This window comes from Natrix helvetica (genome assembly GCF_964273705.1).
Source record: "Natrix helvetica genome assembly, chromosome: 5".
In the NCBI taxonomy this organism is placed as follows: domain Eukaryota; kingdom Metazoa; phylum Chordata; class Lepidosauria; order Squamata; family Natricidae; genus Natrix; species Natrix helvetica.
Genome location: NC_138551.1, coordinates 75797658 through 75821933, shown reverse-complemented (window position 1 = coordinate 75821933; position 24276 = coordinate 75797658). Strand labels below are relative to the sequence as shown.

Below are 24276 nucleotides of genomic sequence, written 5' to 3'. Positions count from 1 at the left end.
ATGTTTTATTATTGTAATCCTTATGAGAAGATATTGAGTTGCATCCATCGGTAGTTGTGATAATTTCTTTCTTATGGATGTAATAAAGATAATTAAAAAACTCCCTAGTGCAGCGATGGCGAACCTTTTTTTGGCTCGCGTGCCACAAGTGGGGGGAGCGCAGGGGGGTCGTGCGTTGCATTACGGGTGCGGCATGCCCGCACACGACCCCCCTGCGCTCCCCCCACTTGTGGCACGACCCCCCTGCGCTCCCCCCACTTGTGACTTCCGGTTTGCTTGGAGGGTGGTTTTAAGCGCTCCGAAAGCGTCAGGGAAGCCTCCGGACGGTCCCTGAAGCCTTCGGAATGCTTAAAACTAATAGATTACAATCTCATGCATCTAGAAGAGCGGAGAGGAAAGCTACACATTTATAGTTAAATGGAGCATATTGTCCAAAGATAATTTGAGCATGCAGAGAAATCATATGGATCTCAGGTGTGAAGACAAAATTGCTTCACAATTGATAAGAAAGACAATCAACTTGAGGAAACAGGTGCATTTTTGTAAGTATAAGGATACTAGAGTAACCTTCTTTGAAATGCAACACTATACCGCATGTGAGTGACATCAAGCTTCAGATGGTTATTCTGACTCTAATGAGCTAACCAAATACTTAAATGTGGCTCTTGTGAAGAGTAGTGATAATGATAATGCCACTTATCATCACAATGTATAATGGGCTTTTACATGTCTCCAGAGAGATTTACTCTTCTTTTTTTCAATGCCCCTCCAGAAACCTCTTATGTCACCTCATCTCCTGGAACTTCTTGCAAACCAGCTTGAGAATTGGCATACTGGGAGAAGGCAATCCAATCTTCCCCTCATTCTGAGTGTTGACTAAGACCTTGACTGTGCTGCTGACCAGAAACTCATGAAACTTCCAAAAAGCCTTCTGGGAACCAAATGAATCCTCTACACACCCATGTGATTTGACAATTTCAGTGGGGATAAACTGCTCAATACACTGGTCAAGATTTTTCCCTGGGCTGCACAGTGCTTTAGAAAGGAGCTTTGGAACTGGTGATGTATGAACGTAGCTCTTAACTGCAACTCTTTAAAGTAGGATTGTTTCACAGGGGTTGTTTTTGTTCTATATCCTATAAAATTTTATATCAAAGAAACTCTAAAAGAAAAAAAACCTTTGGATTCAGAGAATATTATTTATTGTATGCTAGTATTATATTTAATATTTAGAGTAAGATCTAAGAACACACACTTCTGAGTGCCACCTAGATTATTTCTGCAATCCACCAACAGAATGGAAACCACACTTTGGGCATTCCTTACACTATTAGACATAAACATAAAATATGAATGGAAAATTTACACAGCAGAATGTTAGTGTCCTACACTATTTGTAATTGAGAACATTCCCCCTTTATTCCTCACTCAGGAATGGAATGCATGCTCCATAACCATATTTTAAAGCAGAATAGTCACAATCTGAACTTCTTAGGTACACTCTTACATTTCCACATGAAAAATGATTTTATAACAGAAGCATCAATAGCTGCAGTAGTTTATTTTTAAAAAATAACTGCTCGCTTGCCTGTCCTCTTTTCACTCTTAAGAGAGGCTGTAACTATCAACTGGATCATCTGTGGTAAAAATAGACCGCATCTTATTTTGCTCATCTGTATCATTGCTATCAAAATCAGGACTTTCATTATGGCTAATAATCACATCCTCTGTAGGAGATCACTTTATATCTCAACGTTTCCTTCTCATTTCCAAGGTAGAAACAGATGTTTTTCATCACAGGTTAAAAAGGAGAAGAAGCCATACAGTTCTGGAGCTGCTTGCTGCACCGCAAGATAGGGTAAAGGGGGGGGGGGGGGGCAAAAGGGTAGAGATGGGGGTGGGGGAGACAGGCAGGTAGGTGGGGGAGTTGGAGTTAATCCCTTACCTTACTGGGACTCAGGTCTGTGAGGGACCAAGATTGGAATGACTTGGACTGGGGTGAGCCCTTAAGTAATGACCAATAAAATTTACTTAATGACAGCTAATTGTCAGGATTGCAAAATAATGTGGTCACACAACATGTTGCTTTACAACTGCAACACTTAGTGACCCAAATTGCGGCCTGCACTGTGGCTGTCAGGTGAGGTCTACCTGTATGCAAAAAGATCCTACCTATTTTGGAGGATTGATAGACTTGCAGAGACTGGGGAACACTTTGCCACCACGGTGGTTTCAATGCAAGTGTGAATGCAAATCTTTTTTTTTTTAATCTACTCACCAATTCATTAGCTTGATCTATTGTAAATACGCTGCAGTTTACTTTGCTGGAAATATCAATGTTTGCATCGTTGAATGAAGAGATAAGTTGTTTACATTCATTCTGCATCCGGGTGAAGGGAATCGCAATTTCATCATAATAAAGATGCTCAGAAAGAACTCCAAGTAAGCGTGACAGGACAGCATCAGCCACTATCTTATTTTCCTGCAAAAAAACAAAATTTCACATTTTCAATGAAAACGATCTTAAAGGTGAACAGGGGATTAACATTACAAGTACTGAAAAATCTCTAAATGATTGAACTGGTGTTTATTTGGTTTCACGATTTAAAATAAAAGTGCAATGCGATAAATCTTATGGAACTGAATACTTAATATTAATCTACATCTACAATCTACAAAAAATGGACAACCAGTTATGTACCCCCAAAAGCAGCAATGTTTCAAATAGCCACCTGCTGGCTTTCAAATCTCAAGCAAGTTTTGAAAGCACATGGTAGCATGGCAGAAAAGTCTATTCACACACAAAAATTTAAATGCTGCTATGCGTATTCTTAGAAGACTGTTTGGGTAGTTTCAGCCTCTAAAACTAAGATCATGAATTACAGAGCTGAAGAAGCTTCTAGGATGAGAGGCGAAACGTCTTCAAAAGAAAAATCCAGAAAATCCAGTTGCCTCTTGAAAAAACACCTTTGGGACAACCATGACCAGGATGACTGAGAATCTCCATAAACAGCAGGAATTAGAGTTCTGTCAATTACAGTCAATCTTAAAATTATCTTGCATATGGACTGTTATCTGCTGACAGGAAAAGGTGTTATATCTGAATTTCATAAGCTTTATTAAACAGAGACAGAAATGGTTTAAGTTGGAGAATACCGTATTTTTCGGAGTATAAGACAAACCTTTTTCCCCTCAAAAAAAAGGGTTAAAAACTGGGTGCATCTTGTACACTGAATACAGCATTTCTGGCCTATTGAAACCCCGCCCCCTTTGCAAAAATGGGCGCACAGAGGCTTTGAGAGTCTTGCAAAGTGCTCCTGGGGGGGAGGGTAAAAACGAGCAAAAAATGGACCGCCCCCCCCCCCAGCACTCTACCAGTCTCCCAAAGCTCTGCATGCCCTTTTTTTGCAAAAAAAGGGCCATTTTTTTGCTCGTTTTTGCCCCCCCAATCCCACAGGAGCACTCTACCAGCCTCCCAAAACTCTGCTTCCCCCTCCCCCCCTTTTTTTCTTTTGCAAAAAACGAGGCGTGCAGAGGGTTTGGGAGGCCTGCAGAGCGCAAAAACTTTTTTTAAAAAATGTACCTCTTCAAAATCATACTGCGTCTTATACTCCAGTGCGTTTTATAGTCCGAAAAATACGGTATATGTTTTAACAGTTGTACTGTTCTCCTACCTTCTGCAAGGCAGCCCACTCACAGATTACTAACGCAACACTAAACCTCTGCAAAGCTGACTTGGAATTCAGGTGGAAAAGCAAGAGTTGGGCAAGTGACTCTGCTGGCTTGATTTCTTGGGAAGCAGCATTCACGCTGGGATCACAAATGCAGCAGCAGAGGGCTCCAAGCAATCTGGAATGATATATTTCTGTTAGTTGGGTTACAGTGTTTAAGGCAATCTAATTCGAATCATGTATCTTTACTAGAAGTTCTGTCTTGTTTAACATAAAGGTTTTCAAGAATAAACTGACTTTGCGGCCATCATCCGAGCTCTCATAACAACAAAATCTCTAGTTGCAGGATCTTCAGTGACGCTTTCGGCACCAGCTATATATTCTTGGACCACTTCTTTGGTCTGGGGTTGACTTGGACGCAGCTTCCCACCTGACTTTTCCTGTGAAATCAACACATCTGCTATTAAGATAGGATCTACATTTTTATATATTTATGCACAGCTTCTCTTTTTATATTTGGAACTGTAATATTTGAAATGCGCATTTTAATCACGGATGAAATTATGCAGGAATATATTAGGATCCTAAATTAAATATAATATAAAGATTTTTGTTGTCTCCAATTTTGGAGAGGATAATTTCAAACCCAAGCGTATGCATACAGATCTATAAGAGCAATAGGCTTGTAACATTAGCTGTCTCCAATTCCCACCTCTGTTCTAATGCTCTGAAATTATAAAACAGCACTTGTTATTCAACTGCAATTGCCGGATAAAAGGCACTTATATGCTGTCCTGATGTGCACAACAGAGAAAGAAATGCAGGCACAAGAACATTATCAGACAAAAGACAAATATGGATTTTCTTTCCATTTCCACAGTATAAAGAGAGGTAAAGCTTCATTTGCCCATTTGAGACATTTATTACTTCCTTCTTAATAATCGCAAATGCTTCAGACTCCTCTCTTTTCAGAAAAATTAAAAGCTGTGATACTTGATTTTTTTTTAACTGTTTCATCCCATGCCTAAAGAAAGAACCTATTTTCCTTCCTGTTTGAAGCTTAAAATTTAACAAATGCTAAGATTTTTAACTTGGATATGCATTTGAGTAAAATCTATGTAACCTAATGAAAATATAGTATTGAAATATACTAATGAAAAAAACTATATATTATATAATATAGAAAATATAGTATAATTGCAGTTAATTTCAGAGGAAAGTGATAAGGGGGCCAGGAGGTATCTCAATTCAAACCATTCCTAGTCTCAACTTTGTAACTAACCAAAAAATGGACCAAATTGTGTCGTCACCCTGAATTTTTGGTAGCACCATCTCAGAGTGGTGGATGCACCCAATGGTATCACAGGATAGCAAATAAATGCAAACATTCCTCAGTCAACTCAGTCAAGGGGCAAGCAGAGAAAGCTTTTGATTGGATAAACAAGAACCATCAGGAGGGAAATTACACGGTAATTAATGGCATATGCTTTCTAAAGATATACAGAAATAGATTTTTTTGACCGATAGTCCGCGTTCCAATGTAAACAGTGTGGGTAAAGTTTCCCATCCTCTTTCTCCTCCCTTTCCTTTTCTGCCCTGAAGACACATGAAGACCTATTCCTCCCATAGATTTCCCAGAATACTTTTAGGCAGTGACTCAAAGCAGGTCATTGTAGCAGTTAGCTCTTGAGGTCAACAGAGATGACCCATCAGACTGGCCCCTTAACTGGGTAGCTGCAAAACGGGAAGCCAAATGATTATTTGATTTCCCTACTATTTAAAATACATGCAGCCTAGTAGTCTTCTACAAGCAGAGTCTACTCACATAGATCAGATAGTGCAAACTCTATGAAGTTAGGGCTATGTTACCACAGACCCAATCGGAAGTAATGGAATGAAAAGAAATGGAACCTGCTAATTATTAGCCCATCTGCTTGCTACTTACTACAAGTCAGCTAGATGCAAAACATAAATCTAAGAATCTACTGAATAGGCTGGGATAATGGAAAAATGGTGCATTATGACAGAGAAATAAGCCAGTTTTAGGGCAGGAGGTTAACGGTTTTATGTATTATTTATTTGGCATATGGCAAGTATCTTATAAAATAGTCAAATACCACACAAGGGGCTCTGCACATAGATTTGGATTGCAAAAGAAAATGGACATTTTTGATGGGCTTCGGTTAGTGGGAGTACCAGATAAGGTCAAGCCATTAACCAATGTCATCTGCCCCTCCCACTAGCAAGTGACCTTCTCTCAGTCTCTTAGAATACACAGGAGAGAATATTTGAATTTTAAGACTGACAAAGCTTATAGTTGCTGCTTTTCTGCTTTATTGGGGCTTCTTTGTTATCTGTAATAATAAACTGGCTTATTAAAGAGCTGCATCCTTGATTCTCTTGTCTACTAGCCTTCCAGTTCAGATAACAGTCTTGGTGCAGCGTGACAGTTGCTATGGATTAAGATGTTGTACAAAAATATCCCAAGGCACTTTAGATATTATGTAAATTATCTAATCAGATCTCAATTCCAAAAGGTTTAGCAAGGCTATGCATTAACTTCCCTTCTGTTTAACTTTTTATACAAATGGCGCTCTCTGACAAAAAAAAAAGAATGCCACCTGTTTAAATGAGCTAGGCACACTCCTGTATCCAGCTGATGCAATTCCACTGATAAACCTGGCAGACCAAAGAAATGTATATTCCAAAAATGTGAAATGCAAGTTAAAGCTGCCACAGATGGAAGGAGAAATATACAACTGCCATTTTCTGGGATAATCATCAGAGGACAGAGATCAGATATATGACTGATCAGAATGTGCCTTTTCTCCTGATAAGAGTTTAGATAGAAGAGGCTTCCAAATGGTCAGCCATTTATTCTTACAGGTGTAAATCAAACATACATTTATTTATTATTGTTGTTCATTCCTTTGATCTTGGATTCTACTGGAGGGGAAGGTCAGTAGTGTTCTAGTGATCAAAATGCTTCCCATTGTGTGCATTAAAAAATAGAAACAGTGGGTCAAATTTTATTCCCACGTCCTACAGGGTATTGTGATCAATTTATATAACTGTGGCAAGAACGCAGGAGGAAGAATATATTACTAAGAACCAATGGAGTGTTGTGATTCATCTGTTGGATTAGAAGCAGGACATTCTGATTCCAATCTACTGTCAGCAACATGAGCTCACTGGCTGACTTTGGACCAGTCATTTTCTCTTAGCTGAGCCTATTTCATAGGACTATCGTGAAAAAAAATAGGGTGAAACACCATGTATACTTTCTTGAGATCCTAAATAAAAGGCAGGATATATATATAATAAAGTATATTACTTCTCTCCTATTAGATCAATGTGTTCATCAAGGATCTTGCTGAATCCAATCATATAAATGAAGCACAGTTACTCAAAATTCATTGGACTTGCATGAAAAAACTCCAAGGTGGGCAACAGGGGATATGAAATGTTTAGGGGAAAAACATCTGTATTTCTGAGAGGAAGTACCTAAGACAGTGAAGACTGGTGGGAGAGGAAGGACTATCAAGATTGGCAGCCATGATGGAACTGGGCAGGCTGATGGGAAGGAAGGAGAGAAACAAGTGGTTGCGAGTCTCCACAGGGAAGTCAGGCGGTGTGCAGTCTCATAGGATTTAACTTTTTATTTCAATTATTTCATTAATTTTTTGTTTGTGCTTATTGTAAATTTTGTGTATATTATATACATATGCACACATGTATGTTTACTTTTAACTGAAAATGTGGTTCAACATGGATTAAATACAACATGGAAAATAGGAAGGTTTTCTAAAAAAAACCTGAATGGGCAAAATACCCAAAACTTAGGGATTATTTCTTTTCAAATATTAATTCTTGTTTTTTCTCATTCTTTCTCCTCACTTCCAATACTTCCTAGTAAATAAATTCCTAAACTTCTCATCTCAAGCCATTTATTTTTTGAAAAAGGAGGAGACTAGCTACAGTCTAACAAGCTAGATGTAAAATAAACAAAAGACAATTCGGTTTGTTGTTTGTCCTCCATCTTTCTCCAAACTCTTAAGTCACTTGCAACAGGCAGCCTTCAGACATTAACTTGTCTATGTCACAAAGGAAGAACAAAACATTTTTGGTTTTCTAGAATGTGACTGACTCTCAGACAGAACATAGTAGCCCAAAAGATGAAGGGGGAAAAAAAACATGGAGGGCCTTTGAAAAGAAGCTTTTCATAAGATGTATTATCTATGGACAAGATGCTTGTTTCTTTACGCTCTGCTATGCTGTGAAGCGAAAATAATGTTCGATTTTCAAAAGTACAAGAGACTTAGTCTTATTCTATGTGAAAAACAGGTTGCACATTGTTAGACCTAAAGAAAAAAAAACACTTGGGACACAATGAAAGACACTGTATTTTCTTTTAGTAGATAAAAATATTTGAAAGTTGTCCAGCACAATTTGAAAACCTTAGTATTTTAAAAAGATATGTGCTTGCAACGAATACAAATAACAGCAGCAAATAAATAAAAAATAAATCATTCAATATTATGTCAAACAGTACAATTTAAAGAAATGTAGAGGAAACAAAATCAGGTAGTGTAGCTCCCGGAACAGGGGTGTCAAACTCACGACAACACATTGTCATCACGTGATGTATCGCAATTTCCCCTTCACTAAAACGGGAGTGGGCATGGGCAGTGCGTGATGCATTTGGCCCGCGGGCTGCGGGTTTGACATCCCTGTCCTAGATGCTTCTTCAGACACTGCAAAGTTAGTCTGGGAGTCAATAGCTACCGTATGGTAGTACCTCAAACAAAACAGCACATGTGAGTAATATGCTACTGCTCCCTCCCAAATAAGATACAAGTTAGCTACTTGATTTATTTAGAAATAAATAAAAATAACACTATATTTATATATTAAGCACGTTCCTATAAAATATATATACAAGCCATTTTTAAGGGACTAGTATTACATGTCCAAGCATCAGATCCGTGTTTTTTCAACTTGGCAACTTTAAAGACATGTGGACTTCAGCTCCCAGAATTGTCCACAAGTCTGAAAGTTGCCAAGTTTGAAAAACACTTCCTTAGGCCTTGGAAAGGAAAATGTTAATTTTTTTTCTATTAGTGAAATACAGGACTCTTTGGTGCAAAATTGAGGATCTCTACAACAAAGACAAAGCCTATCCAGCATTGCAAATATCCCATTAAAACAGGCATATACTAGTTAAAGCAATACTTTGTTTCCTCAAGTCTGACCTTCAGTTTGGCTTTCACCTCCAGCAACATATTTAAATCAATAGGCAAATGAGAAGGCTGCATCATCAGGCAGAGCCAAGCTCCCATCCATGGACATGCAGCAGCTACCACGTACTGTAAAGAAGCTTTGCTCAACAATTCAAGCCACACCTATTAAAGAGAAAGAAAGAAAACATACATAATCAATTTAAAGATACTTATTATTCTTAATAGGTCAGCAGCTTATGAACAGAACCTCTAGCAGAGGGGTGTCAAACTCAAGGCCTGCGGGTGAGATCTGGCCTGTGAGGTGCTTAGATCTGGCCCATGGGCCCACTGTGAAAACAGCGAAGGACCGGCCTGTGGTGCCTCCGCCAGTGAAAATGGAGCTTGGGAGGGCCACACAAGTCCTCTCTGAGCTCTGTTTTTGCTGGCAGGGGGTTGCAGGAGGCTGTCGTGGACTAAAACAGAACCTGGGAGGGTCACGCGTGGCCTCCCCGAGTTCTGTTTTCGTTGGTAGAAGGCTGCAAGAGGCTGTCATGGCTCAAAATAGAGCCTCGATGAGTGACATTGAGCTGACCACACCCAACATGGCCATGCCCCACCGGCCCCCTAGATCAAACACAACCCTGATGCAGCCCTCAGTGAAATCGAGTTTCACACCCCTGCTCTAGCATATAACAATTATTTTGGTGTGAGTTGTAGCAGTTCTTTTTCAATGTAATAGTCAACTCTGGATAGAAAAGCTAAGAGTCATATCTGTAATACCATCATCCTAAATTATAATTAGCATTAATGGGATATTTTTTCTTTCACTTTTTTGTTCTCAATATTCTAAGCCATTTAAATGTTAATAATTTTAAAACAAATAATAGAAGCCTCAATGTGGAAATAGGAAAATGTACTAAGATTTATAATAAAGAGGGAAAAACATACTTGTTATTCAATGCATGTTGTAAAATTATTGTAGAATATTATTTGTTCTTCAGTGAACAAACTATATACAGACCCTTCCATTGCAGTTCTACAGAATTGCATTTCATGCATGGTGCTCATAAAATCAAACAATTAAGGCTAAAACTCAACAATCAGAAAAGATACACAGATTTATTAATAAGGTAAGGCAAATGTAAGGCCTAATGGGACACATACCTTATGCATTAATTCTAAAATTTCTTGGTTACTTTCCAAAATACAGAACTGAAAGATGTGTCTTAGCATGTCTTGCAAAATGGGAGTTAGCCAGCTTGCAGAAGTCTAACAGCAAAAAGGAATACATAAAAATTATTTTAATTATCAGCAAATTGCTTTAACAAAACAGGTCAGAATTACCATACTTCAATACTGCAAGTTTAAATTACTCATCTCCACTATATTAGTTGTATTTTTAAATACTGGATTGTTGTAATAATGAAAAATGCTTTGAATGTGCTATAGAGAAAACAAAAGTGAAAAATAGGATTTCTACATAATCATGAATCAAGTGCAAACAAACTTTCTTTGCCCTTGTACTGTAATGCAAGGGTCCCAATCCTGGATCCAGCACTGATCCGTTGCATGCCAACGACCGGCCAGTGCAAACAAGCGAAGCCCCATCCGTGACATGCAGGCAGCATGCAAAAACACGCTACCTCCAGTCCGCGGAAAAACCTTTTTCCATGCAACCGGTCCCTGGTGCCCAAAAAGTTGAGAGCCAATGCTCTAATGATAGCAATTACTCACCTGATCTTGTGTAGACAACAGTGTAAACAGAGTTTCTAATGCAGCTTTTCGGACAGAAGATATTGTGTGATGAAGAAATGGCCACACACGTGGTACCAGAACTGTGAGTGACTGCTGAATACTAAAACATGGTGGAGGAGCAATAAAGATAAAAAAATGTGACTCCATAAATTAGTCAATACATTTTGCAATGCATATTCATATTTTCAGGTTGAAAACATTATCATTATGGTAATACAAGTCAGCTTATGTAGCCTACTAATATCTACCCAACTGGCAATAAGCAGTTCAAACATTTACCTTATTATTTTTAAAAGCTTATTTTATGCTTTGAGAAGGTTCCCCCCCCCAAAAAAAACTACTTTAAAAATGTATAGAAATGTAAAGGAAAGGAGAGAGTCAAAAGTCACGCTGATGGGCTTGACTGAGTTGATAAACTGAAGGTCAAGAGAGGAGGCGTGGCTAAAAGGACTCTAAAATTAACTCAGTCACCGGGAAGACAAACTGAAGTTGAACCCATGCTTAGATTCTCCAAGCAGCGCACAGGAGAACTAGGTCCTAATTCACCTTCAGTCATGAAAGCTTTTTTTGATTTGGGGTCGCTCTCATCCTACACGTTGGTTGTTCTGGGGGGAAAACTGGACTAGAGTGCTGTTTTACCTTGAATGTCTGGAGGAAAGGCAGGATATCTAATTAACAATGAATGCATTTTTATGTAAAACCAAAACGGGAGTACTTATTATATTGTTCAAAAATATAGAGAATAGAGCAACTGTAGATCACAGGAACTGTGTTCAAAACAGTACGAATAAATTTTCCACCCATTCCATTTAGCCACGGTAAGGTAAGGTAAGTTTCTAAAGAAAAACATTCAGAAAAATGTAAAAATAATTGGATTGCACATTTAATTGAACAAAACTTGATAGGGCAGAAAGAAGTGTTCAAGTTGCCCAATGTTTATGAAGAATGAAATTACTAAGCAGAGAGCTTGTGTTTAACTCAGATAGAAAAAGTTGGGAGACGCATTTAAGGGTGAATCCCCACTCCCCCACAATAACCCAGATAAAATGGCATGTATTAAGTAGTCACAAAAGTAGATGACTTTTAGGGAGGAAATGAAAAATGGAGGTGACTTATCTCATGGTGGGGGGTGTGTGTGAAATGATTGTGAGGAAAAATTCTATACTTCCTAGCATTTTATGGAGTTTCACTTTTTTATATACATGTGCCGCTTTCTCCCTGTAGTGGAAGAAAGGATTCTATCTCTCCACCACAAAAAGTCCTCCAGAAATTATCTTGATCTTAGAGCTAGCAGCAGGGTTACCGTCTTGAATCATTCTGTTGAACAAGCCCTCAGTACTCAAAAGTTTATATCATGGTGCAATACATGTCTATTATTATTTATTATCTTTTTACTGAATCAATTTACAGTGACTCTGAGCAACTGACAAAATAAAAAAGGTGACTGAAAAAAATAAACCATTGGCAGTGCAATCCTCCTCAAACAATAAGATATATGCTGAATCGCAGCTGAGGGCAACACGATAACATTTCTGTGATGTGACTCCTTAACCTCCTGATTTCCCCCTCAGGATCACAGCCAGGTTTTTAAGGGTTTCTGGGATGTCAGCAATGCCCAAAACATTCCCGAAGAATCCATGTAATTTAAAAGAAAAACATTACATTTTAAATACTTTTGGATGATCCATGGGTTATGCCGCGTATAGGAAGATGAAGTGGAGAGGAGACTGAACGCATGACATCATGTATTACACACATCATGTATAGTGATATATTATCCTATTGTTTCTATCACACAATTCAAAACAGCTAAGGCAATATAGATCTGTGCAAATGTATTAAAAATATACCAAGATCCATTTTGACAGCTGAACAATAAATAACATTTGTGATCAAGATAAAACAAGGCTATTCAACTAGAAAAATTACACAGATTACCTGCATCTTTGGACCTGAGAGTAAGTTAAAAGGGATGAAAGAAGGGTCATGATGCTGTTTGTGGAAGCTGTCAGGTCATCTAAATCTAGAAGGGCATCCCACAGTATATTAAGAATAAAAGGTACCTAAAATATGAGCAGAGCAATGAAAAATGCATGAGGTCAAATATGGCACACCTGGGACTTTCTCCAGAGCCAAGCCAATAAGTACAGAAATATTAGCATTTCTACTTACTTTCTCTGGCTGGAGATGGACAAGACTCTCTACAACTGGCACCAGAGATGCTGCGGCAACGGCTCTAACATCATCATCCAAATCTTGTAGTCCTTCAGTGATTGCAGGCAAGACTTTAGGTAGTAATGTTTCAATTAGATCCTATAAAAGTAAGATCTGTTAAACTTAGAATCCAAGGGTAAAAGAGATTTTGAGCCTGTGGGGAGAATTATTTTCCAATCATATCCTCTTCCATGCTCATATCTTTCTATTCAAGAATGAAACCAACATCTTAAAACTGATAGGCCAATCATTAAAAATAAACTGGAACCACCTCAAAATAAAGTTTGAAAGATCTCTATATATAGGCAGTAGCTTATTCATTAAAAAAATACCCTCCTTCCTTTCCACTCCTTGGCAAATGCATGTCAACTAGGTTTACAGTAGATCAGTTGTGGCAGTAAAGTGGAAATTGAAAAATGAAGACTTGAAGAAAAGAAAACTTGCTCTGTGCCTGATAGCAAGGCAAAATAGTAGAGCATCAGCTGAAAAAAAGAAGAAGAAAGCAAACCAGTTGTTGCATCAGCCTAAGAATTTAAAGCAAATATCCCAGAAGTGAAGAATGGGAGGGAGATGAAAATTGCAATAAGAAAACAAATAGGGAACTTTTTCTGTTTTTGTGTAAACTATTCCTCAAATATGAAACCAGTTTGGGACTTTATGGGATAGAATTAGAAGATTATTTTGTATTTCTTCTCAAATTATAAATCCTCTTCTTGTCTAAAGCTGTCTGATTAGCCAATGTACATTTCCTGCTGTTCCATAGTTGCTTGAGCTCTTAACAAGAACACTTGCTCTAGAGATACATGACAAATTGTGCAGTTGGACCTGTTTATTTATTATTAATGAAGCAACCATTAATTTATGATTAGAAATGATTTATGGGATCATCTGGAATATTAGAGAGAATTTTAAAACAAACTGAAGCTCTCAAGTAAAATAAATTTCACCATTAATTATTCCCCTCTGTGAAATAAAGAAACGTTTGGATACTCCACATATGACCCCAAGCTCCTCACATTGTATCTTTAAAATTTAACAGCAAAAAGTTTTGCTTTCAAAACTAAGTGAAAGGATCACAGTAGAAGCTCCACATTTTCTTTTTTCTTCCTCTTAAACATCCCAAACGAACATTTTAAGCCAATTATAATCTTTTTCACAATTTAAGAAGGAATTTTGAAAAGGATTTTAAGAGTGAAAATGTACATGGAAAGTAAATTGTTCTAATTCTCACACCTAACGCTGTGCATGGTTAAAGCTTTGCATGGTTTCTGATCTCAATAGTCAATGGAACATGTCCTTCCATGGGCAACATCCACACGCTAAAATAATTATTACATACAGAATAATGATGTTTTTCAGTACCTCCTCACCCTATTTTGATATATTCCTCCTAGGATTTCACTCTTTAATTTCCCGCTTTCTTTTTCCCCCATCTTTAAATATTTACTATTACTCAGAACCATTATAGGTAGTCCTTGAGTTATGATTGTAAATTGTAATGGTCACATTTTACGACTTTTGTGGTAGTTATTAAGTGAATCCACTGTTTGCTATGGTGGGATTTTGCTGAAAACCAAAGTTCATGCTGCTTTTTGGCAGAACTGGTGTAAAATGAGGTCATGTGACCATGGGCTATTGCAAATAAATGCCACCTGTTACTGAGAACCTGAAGTGTGGTCACATGACCACAAACGCCTCTCAAATCACCAGAACTTCAGATCTGGGCTACAAGTCCCCCTTTTTCATGTAGGTTATAACTTTGGTCATAAGCAACCAATTATAAACCAAAGACTACCTACAATTTAAGTTTTGTTACTTCAGTTTTGATGGTGCGAGTTTAAAGCTTCCATGTCCAATGTTTTGCATTAGCATTTATCTGCTGTCAAGAAATTCACATGTATCTTTAAAAAAATGGGTTCCTTTCACATAACTGCAAAAGTCAAGCAAAACAACAAAAGGTTGAAGAAACTTTAATAGTTACCTGACGAACTGCTAAAGCATACTTTATCCCTAGAAGGCCTCCATGCCTTACTTCCCACTGCTCCTGTGTAAGTAATTTTAGCAGGATAGCAACAGTTTTATGAACTCCACTCTCATTCATGTGTTTCAGCACTACTCCCAAAGTTTGAGCACAAGTTTCTCGCACAGGTGCCACTACCTGAGGTTAGAGGAAAACAACACTCTTATAGGTGGAATTTAAAAAAAAAAAAAGGATATGCATAGAAGCGTTGAAGGTACATACTTACTTCATCTGAAATAAAATCACCAAATCTGTCTAAAGCAAATACACAAAGAAGTCTGATAGCCAGATCTTCCAGCCAATCTTGGTGTTGTTGAATCATCTGTTTATCAAAGAGATTTTAAATTGATGAGAAATTAAAATATTTCCCCTCGGTATGAAGGCTCATAAAGGCATTGTTAGAGGTAACCAATAATGAAACAGGGAAAATATAATTCTGTTGTTTTCTATTAGGCTGCTTTATTATAAGATGCACCATGAAAGATTACTCTGTTCCTGAGAAATTTTATTTATTTAAAAAGATAAGGCATTTATACTATATCAGAAAAAATACTAACCAAACTCCATCGATGAACAGTGCTAGAGAATTAGCGCAACTCTGGTGAAGACGAGATAGTATACTAGTTAAAGAATTATGTTTCCCAAATTAAAAGAAAAAGAACAAAGAGGAAAAGGTCTTCTGTGTACAGCTGTCCCATTGCCATGCTAGCATTTATCTGAACTTGTTTCCTAAAACCTATTTACTAAAATACGTGAAAGGAAAGCATAAAACTTTACCATCTGCTCACCTCCCAATACATACAGTGATAGCATCGATTCTCCAACACATTGTACTTTATGTATAAAACCAAGTAATAGATACAGAATCTGTATCAAGTTCAATCATCTTATGAAAAACTCCATTAATACAGAAACATTCTGAAGATCAGAACAAACTTATATATTGTTTTCCACTAACAATAGAGATCTTAACAACCACAATGGAATGTTGGGTTTGATGCACAGAGCTTAAGCATGCAACAATGATATCCTATTTACTTTTTTGGAAAGTTGAAGACCTCGCACTATGAGTGTACACATTCTGTTTTGAGCTTACCTCTTCTACAGTGCTGTCTCCCATTTTACCGCCACTTTTCCCATGAGCTTTGAGTACCTCTCTCAGCCCAACACCTGCACCATGACGGATCTAAAAAACACCGACCCCCCCCCCAAATATATTATAAGAACAGAATTTTTTATCACACAATGTTTATACAAACATATATAAATATACATATATACAACCCTATCTCTTTCTTTCTGCTCTTGGAGCATCTAACCAGAGTTTGCTATGATATCGAGAGAACACTGATTATCCCTACCCAAAATCTTACCTTCCATGTGACTTGATTTGCAGTAATTTTTAATGTCCTCCCCTTAAGTACTCACATTAAACAACGCAATGCAGATACTAAAGGGAAAATACGTTTAACATAATTATGCACATTTGGCATTCTAAGGTGATCGTAATTAGGAAGGGATACCTATGTTTATAAACATATGCCTAAGTTTATTAAGGGATAATTCATCCTATAACAAATATGCAAAGGAGCAAAACAACAACAGAAGATCAGATGAGATAAAACTGAGAATTTATCAAAAGTTAAAATCAAATGAAGGCATAACAAAACAAATACTACTTTAGAACTCTCAAAACAAATCTGGAACTTAAATGAAATCAGCATGTAAAAAGACTATTTGGCAGGTCCAAGACCGCACTGTTTTTCCAATACCCAATCCATCTTTTGATTTAGACATCTTTCTTAAGCCTTAATATTCAAATCTCTGCAATTTGCATGAAAGTAGTTTGAAGTAGTGGTTAAGGCAGCAGTTCTCAACCTGTGGGCAAGACCCCTTTGGGGGTTGAAGAACCCTTTCCCTGGGGTCACCTAAGACCATTGGAAAACACATATTTTTGAAAAAATATGGAAAACATAAAATAATTTTATGGTTGGGGGTCACCACAATATGAGGAACTGTATTAAAGGGTCGCGGCATTAGGAAGGTTGAGACCCACTGGGTTAAGGCCATCAAATTAGAAACCACGGAACCATGAATTATTCAACTTTCCACAATATGAATACAGCTGAACCACTGAACTGCATTGACCAATAAACAACCTTGTTAAGCAAACTAACAATGACTTATGTAAGAAAAATATGCATATACTCCCAAAGTAATAACATAACCACAATTTATGGACTGATGTTATGCCTGGAAGGCAGTTTATGAAGGAAACACTCATTTATAAACTGGTGGTGTGCTTCCATTAGTAGAAACACTTGCTATAACTTGTTAACAATGTTGTTAGGATATGTATGTGAGCAACTGCTCCAATTATTTCACCACCTACTTTAAATTAGATTTGATCAAGTATTTCTATATTATTGATTGATGAGGTAATAAGCATAAACAAGTTATAGCTGTGAGTGCAAACCTGTGGCACGCAAAGCCATGTTGCCTGGCATGTGCGTCAGTCCCCGTTCCTCTTCTGGGGTTCTGGTGCACATGATGGTCAGCTGGCCTTTGTGCACGCAGCAGTGTCAGAAACTGGAAGAGCTGGCCTTCTGTTTTCCAGCGTAAGCATGCACGCCGGCCAGCTGATCATCATGTGTGCATGCATGTCAGTAACCGTAAGACTTACTGTCCAGCATGTATGTGCACGCTGGAAACTAGAAGTTAATTTTATGGCGCGCATATTTATTTTATTTATTTATTTATTATTAGCGTTTATATACCGCCCCCTCTCCCGAAAGGGACTCGGGGCGGTGTACAGTCCATATTAAAATACAACAGATTAAAACGTAGAAATAACTATATAAATACATGTATAAGAGGAGGGTAAAATATGCCAAATTGTACAGCTAATAAATAAATCAATACAAAAGTTTAAAATATCAAGTTAAATTTAAAACAACATCCCTCTAAAAACCAGTAAGAATGTGTATGCCAGGAGGTAGACGTTAAAATTATGCCAAACCAGCCAGTCGGAACAGGTGTGTCTTCAGTTTCTGTCGGAAGGAGCGGAGGTCAGTAGTGGTTCTAATATCGGGGGGGAGGTCATTCCAGAGGGTTGGGCCCATCACAGAGAAGGCCCTACTCCTTGGTGTCGCCCGTTGGCATTGCCTCGTGGACGGCACCAGGAGAAGGCCCTCCCTGTGAGAGCGGATTGGCCGCAGGGAAGTATGTGGGAGGATGCGATCCCGCAGGTAACTAGGCCCTATGCCATGGAGCGCTTTAAAGATGGTGATCAGAACCTTGAAACGCACCCGAAAGACCACAGGTAGCCAGTGCAGCTCGCGCAGGAGAGGTGTTACGTGGGAGTACCTAGTACTCCCCATGACTACCCGCGCGGCTGCGTTCTGGACTAGCTGCAGTCTTCGGGCGCGTCCCAAGGGAAGCCCCATGTAGAGAGCGTTACAGTAGTCCAGGCGAGACGTCACCAGTGCATGAGTGACTGTGCGTAGGGCATCACGGTCCAGAAGGGGGCGCAATTGGCGCACCAGGCGAACCATATGCCCCCAGGCAGCTCCTTTTTCAAATGAGAGCATGCAAAGTGCTCCCTTTTTGGCACTTGGTGTACACGTGTACATGTGCGCTCCGTTTTCAGTGCGCTCCGTTTTCGGTACTCAGTGCTGAAAAGGTTCGCCATCACTGTTATAGGCTGTTGTTTCCCAGCTGTGGTGCTAAAAGAAGGAATACATGTGCCTGTTCTTAGGAAAGTCTTCCTCTGGGAGGAAGTTTAAAACTTTTTATGGGCTTCGTCTAGTAGCCTGAATGCACTCATACTGTAAAATCCTCTCTTCCTTACAATCCAGTTATTATCAAGGATACAAAGAAACACTTACCTCCCAGGATGGATCAAAGAGATCATTACACACTTCTTCACAAAAACTTTCCAAAGGCCATTCATTGCTCTAAAGGAAAAAAAATATGACTTATGATTGTAATTGAAGCTATGCTTTAAAAATTGAGGTGGTAGAGTGATGTATTATCATTTACATTTGGTATAATCTTCTGAGCATAATTTGGAAAAAAGCAATTCTATTCAATAATGGAAGTAATTAATGTAATTCTCTAGTCCCAACCTCTTCCTACCTCAAGTGGAAAATTGAAGCAAGATCTGTCTGCTCCCCTCTCTCCATCCTGTGCCCAATAAGGTAGCCCTTCACTTACGTTCTAATTGAGCCTGAAATTAGGGTGGTTAAGTCACAGCAGTCATTAAACAGGTCACCATGTGACTGATTTTACAACTGTTTCACACAGAAGTTAATACCTGTGACTGGGGGAAATAAAGCTGAAAATCTTACTTATATGTTTGCGGGATTCTGAAAATGGTCATAAATGTGAAGTGGTTGTCAAGCACCCAAAATGTGATCACGCAACCGTGTGCGTGCGTGTGTGTATGTGTGTGTGTTCATCCAGCAGAACTCCAGAACTGAGTTGTAAGTATCTTTTTGGGGATCCAGCATAACTTCAAATGGTTGCTAAGCAACCAGTTGTTAGGCAAGCTTTAAAGCATCTGAACTGGCATGGTATTAAGATGAGCTATTCAAACTGAGAAAGCTTGCATTCCACACTTCAGCATCTTAAATTTCTCTATTTTGCTTTGATTACTATTGCTTTTAAGCGAGAGAAATGTAATGTCTACAATGAGCGGGATTTAATGGAGAATGTTATATGTTTTAAAAAGAAAATATTTCATTTCAAGTAATGAGGATGGATTTTCTGTCAATTAAATCTATTATGAAGACTTCCTGTACCTCTTCTGGAACATTATCAACTAAAAGTTTGGATTCCGTTGCAGGTTGGCTGATGATAACATTTCCAATTTTTCTTCTTTTTTCTTCTGGTTCACCATCAGTGCTGTCATTGCTAGAAAAGATATTGAAATATTTGTCAAATACTTCCATAATGATGGTCACATTACACCAGGGGGTCCAATCTTGGCAACTCTAAGACTTGTGAACTTCAACTCCCAGAATTCTCCTGGCTAGGGAAATCTGGGAATTAAACCCCAGAAATCTTAAAAGTTGCCAAGGTTGAACAACCCTGTATTACACTGTCTGTATTTATAACAAATTTGCTATGATGCTATTAAAATGGTTCATATTAGGGAAGATATCTTTTATAAAAACATCAAATTATCATTAGCAAATGCCAGAATATGGATATAATTACTGAGAATATTCCAACATCAGAAATTTCTAAAAACTGAAAAAGGAGAACTATTGCAATAAGAGTAGCAACAAGACTAATAATTCTTACGTGCTGCTTTACTAAATTTATGATTTATCATTAAACTCTTAATATTTTTACTGCAGAAAATTAATCAACACTATTGGAAACTATAGTAATAATGATTCAGGTTCTGATGGATGATTCATTATGCTAAAAACATACACAGAATAGGAGGTTGCCTCGTTATTGGAATGACTATTGAAATGCAGTGACTAGATGTATATACTATTTACAGAATAACAAGAGTTTGAAGGGACCTTGGAGGTCTTCTAGTCCAGCCCTCCGCTCAAGCAGGAGACCCTTAGAATATAGCACTACAGAAGAAAACTAAGAAGAAGTGGAATCTTTGAGAGCCCAAGAGAAAATGGTTACAGGAGGAAGAAGAGAAAGAAGAGATATATTAGTAGATTAAAGAGAATAGTAACATTGTTAATGTTATGTCGTTAATTAAGATATAAGGAAATTATAGTAACATTGTTAATTGTGGATAATTAATTAAAATAAGTGCTCTTTATGTTAAAATTGAATGAGAGGATATATGTTGCTTATAGTAAAATAGATGAACAGATGAAATATGAAATGATAATTTGGTTTAACTTTGAAGGGGCAATTAGTGATATTGTTTATGTATTAAGAGGAAAATATAAGATGAAAAATATGGAAAGAGAATAATATGGCTGAAATTGGAAACAGAACTCTGATGTAAAATGGATTATGTATATGAGAGGCTGTAAAAAAAAAAAAGACCCAGACAACACTTTGTTTATAAAATATGTCAAAATTTGTAAGAAAAAATAAAACTTTGAAACAAAAAAGAATATAGAACTACAAACAAGTGGCTGTCCAGTGTCAGGGAAAAAAGGCCAATTGTGAACAGATCAAGAATTTTACCATGTTGACTAAAACAGAACAATAAGATGCAGGGCAACGTGTGGAATTGAGAACAATGAAAGTAAATGGACAAGACAGCTTTCCATAATATATATATTTTTAAAGACACAAAATGAAGTACAGATAGTCCTTGACTTATCATCACAACTGAGGTTGGAATCTTCAGTTGGTGAGTGAACTGGTTGTTAAGTAAGATGTCATGTGACTGATTCACTCAACAATCGCAATCCCAGCACTCCCAGTTGTGGTTGTTAAAATGATCTCCTGGGTCATTTAGACTGAACGAAGTAAAAAAGAAGAAGAAAAAGAAAAGCTGGCTGAAAAAGATCCAAGCAGGATTTTGACAGAGAGCATTTCCAGTAGCATGCGGCTTTTATAGCCAGTCCCCAGAAACGAGAGGGAGTTCTCGTCTCTGGCAGTTGGCTGCAAATGCCCCACATTAAAAATCCTGCTGGGTTTCGGGATGAACCTTTTTCAGCCATCCCTCAGAAGACCAGAGGAAGCTATCTTTTAAAATAACAAGATTTACATTTTATTTTTATATATTTATTTTATAAATACAAATAAAATTATTTGTGATTTTTAAAAAACATTCAAAAATAAGACATAGTATTTGTTTTGAAAAGACAAATAGATTCTCTTAGCAGGCAGCAGTGGCTTGTGAACTTCACTTCTGCTTTCCCAATTTTGGGAAAGATGGCAGGGAAGATTGCAAATGCAAGTCACATGACCACGGGGCGCTTAGCAAGCTGTCATATGTGCAAATGGGTTGTCAGGTGACCAGATCACAATAATGTGAGTCTAGCACTGCTGCAACAGTTGTAACTCTGGGCACAGAATCATACGTCTCTGGTTGTATTTGTCAGGAAAAGATTCAACTATGTTTCCCCTGGTGCCTTTTGATTTAAGGAGGTTCAACTAGGCAGCTTCTAAGAACTTGTCCAACTCTTGAATTTTTAAAATTCTATTTACAGTACCTTTTTTCATTGGTCTCTACCGCGTCTTTCGATCTTTGTTTTGCAAACAACTTGGCCATTCTTTTAGCCTTATTTTTTTGTCTGCTACTCATTCCAGCTCGAAATTCCGAATCAATCAATTCCGCAGCTTGGAGAGTCTGAAAAAGTTCATAAAGTTAGATAAATCTGAGAACAGCAGAATTTCATTCTGTTCATGAAAATAACTTTCCCTCCACTCCACCATTTGCCAGTTACTTATATTTCTCCCAAACTTGCTGTGCCACCAAAGAAGTTGTATGGCTTTTTAGAAGAATAGGGGCTTGAGATGCAAAATTACCCTTGGACTAAAGCTTACAACAGTACTTTGATCCCACCAACCTGTTCTTCAAAAGGAGAACAGATGTCCCTCAATCTGCAAAATCATTTCTAATGATAATCTTGATTGGCCTTTCTAAAACAGCATTTATTGGCATCTTGCAAACAAACAAAACAAAAAATCCACTGTGTACGTCCATGAAGTCAAATAGCCTGAAGTTTTACCTACAGGTTGTTTGTGTACCAGAATCGATGAAGCCGGTGTGTAGTCCAAATCCTCATCATTGAACAAATCTTCTGTATTCATTCCAATCGCAGCTCCCATATCGAGGCCAAGTTTCTTTTGAAGCAATTTCCTTTGTCGGGCTATTCTTTCTTTAGGATCCACTTCACCTTAAAAAGGATAACAGCCTATGTTCTTACAAAGCAAATCTATATTTTTCTAAAATAAAGTACTGAACACATCTTAAATCTAAAAGCCCCAAATAACCCTTAATAGCTTAGCTTCCTCCAGTGATCTTTACAACAAAGGAATGTTGTGCAAAGTACCACCAAAGAGTTCCTGATTATTGTTATGTTTGGTTTAACAAACTATATTCAGCTTTTATTGTTAGAACACTGTTTGAAAAGAAAGACTCTATCTCTTTAAAAGTGCTATTATGTAACATCTGCACAATAATTTACTTTGCTGCTATGTTATATTTTTCAGGCAACATTTTCAAGGTCTTATTCCATTATTAACTTTTGATAGCTTACCTACTACAGAAAAACAGAAAGTTCTGAAAAAGCTTCTTCGCCAATTCATGTGCACTTAGTGCACCTAACTTGCAAAATATACCCAACTAATTAATTCAAAGATATAGGCAGAAGATTATGTTTAGAGTCTATCTTCTATGAAATGAAAGTCTCCTTCCAATGACAGAAAAGTTTTTATACAGAACATGCAGCATTCCTTCTCTGTTGTCATTCTTGGCTATATCTATTCTCCTCCTCTCTTTGAAAGAGCCTTGAAAGCCTGGTTCTTCCCCCAGACCTTGAGCTTGGTCCTGTTATTTTATTGTTTTTGAATGATTTTTCTTCCGTATGTTTTTTATTGTATTTTACTCTTTTATTGTCTGATACCCAGAGTTGTATGGCCTTATAAAATGAATAATATAAAAAAAAAATATTCTGGGCAATAATCATAACAAGAATATTCATTCATTCAAAATATAAATAAAAGAACACCTCCAATGAAAAATTCATTAATTCCCCTCCCTCAGCTGCCTTCTGTGCTGCCCTTCTCCACTCAAGAGAGTTCTGGAATTTTCTAGAACCCACTAGGGATGAAGAGAGAACAAAGGATTGGAAAACAAGGCCTTATTTCCCTCTTCACCAGCCAAGCCATCTCAAGTGCAATTAAAAAATTCATTCTGCTAAAAGGAGAAATTCTCAATCTACTCTGCTCCTACCATAATATATAAAATCAAATCATGCAACCAAAATAGAAGAATCAACATTATTTCAAGGACATGAACCAGTGGTGAGTTGCTATTTTTTTTACTACCAGTTCGGGGGGGGGGGGGGTTGCTCCTGTGTGATGCTTCTGTGCATGCGCAGAAGCATCCGGGTGGGTGGGCGGAGCTTCCCGCCGCCATTACTACTGGTTCGCCCAATCCGGGCCAAACCGGGAGCAACCCACTTCTGACATGAACATATTTCAAATGAAATAATTTCCTATGAAGCAATGAAGAATTACTGAGCTTTAAAAAGGACTATTCCATGGACTCTAAATCCTGTGAAGAGTAATTCTGTCACCAAAATCAGGAGCAGAAAAGGATTATTTATTTTCTATGAGAGCAGGGTGAGAATTAGTTTAACTTGCTTAGCTGATAAAGGTAGTAAGATTCTGGCAGATGTGATATCTGAGTTATTAAAGATGAGATGACTCAGTTAGCTGGAGAAGGACATAAATA

General features: G+C 37.8%; 1 protein-coding gene across 1 annotated transcript in view; it reads right to left on the bottom strand.

Annotated features, from left to right (window-relative positions):
* Window positions 1-24276, bottom strand: part of BTAF1 (B-TFIID TATA-box binding protein associated factor 1) — a 66110-nt gene that overhangs the window by 22014 nt on the left and 19820 nt on the right. Inside the window, exons 5-19 of the mRNA XM_081954008.1 lie at window positions 22551-22714; window positions 22028-22164; window positions 19682-19793; window positions 18767-18835; window positions 15976-16065; window positions 15106-15201; window positions 14841-15017; window positions 12818-12958; window positions 12584-12708; window positions 10625-10745; window positions 10055-10159; window positions 8924-9073; window positions 3969-4111; window positions 3675-3849; window positions 2279-2482 (exon numbers count right to left, since the gene is read on the bottom strand). Coding sequence (XP_081810134.1) covers window positions 2279-2482; window positions 3675-3849; window positions 3969-4111; window positions 8924-9073; window positions 10055-10159; window positions 10625-10745; window positions 12584-12708; window positions 12818-12958; window positions 14841-15017; window positions 15106-15201; window positions 15976-16065; window positions 18767-18835; window positions 19682-19793; window positions 22028-22164; window positions 22551-22714 — 2009 coding nt within the window. The remainder of the gene's footprint in view (window positions 1-2278; window positions 2483-3674; window positions 3850-3968; window positions 4112-8923; window positions 9074-10054; window positions 10160-10624; window positions 10746-12583; window positions 12709-12817; window positions 12959-14840; window positions 15018-15105; window positions 15202-15975; window positions 16066-18766; window positions 18836-19681; window positions 19794-22027; window positions 22165-22550; window positions 22715-24276) is intronic.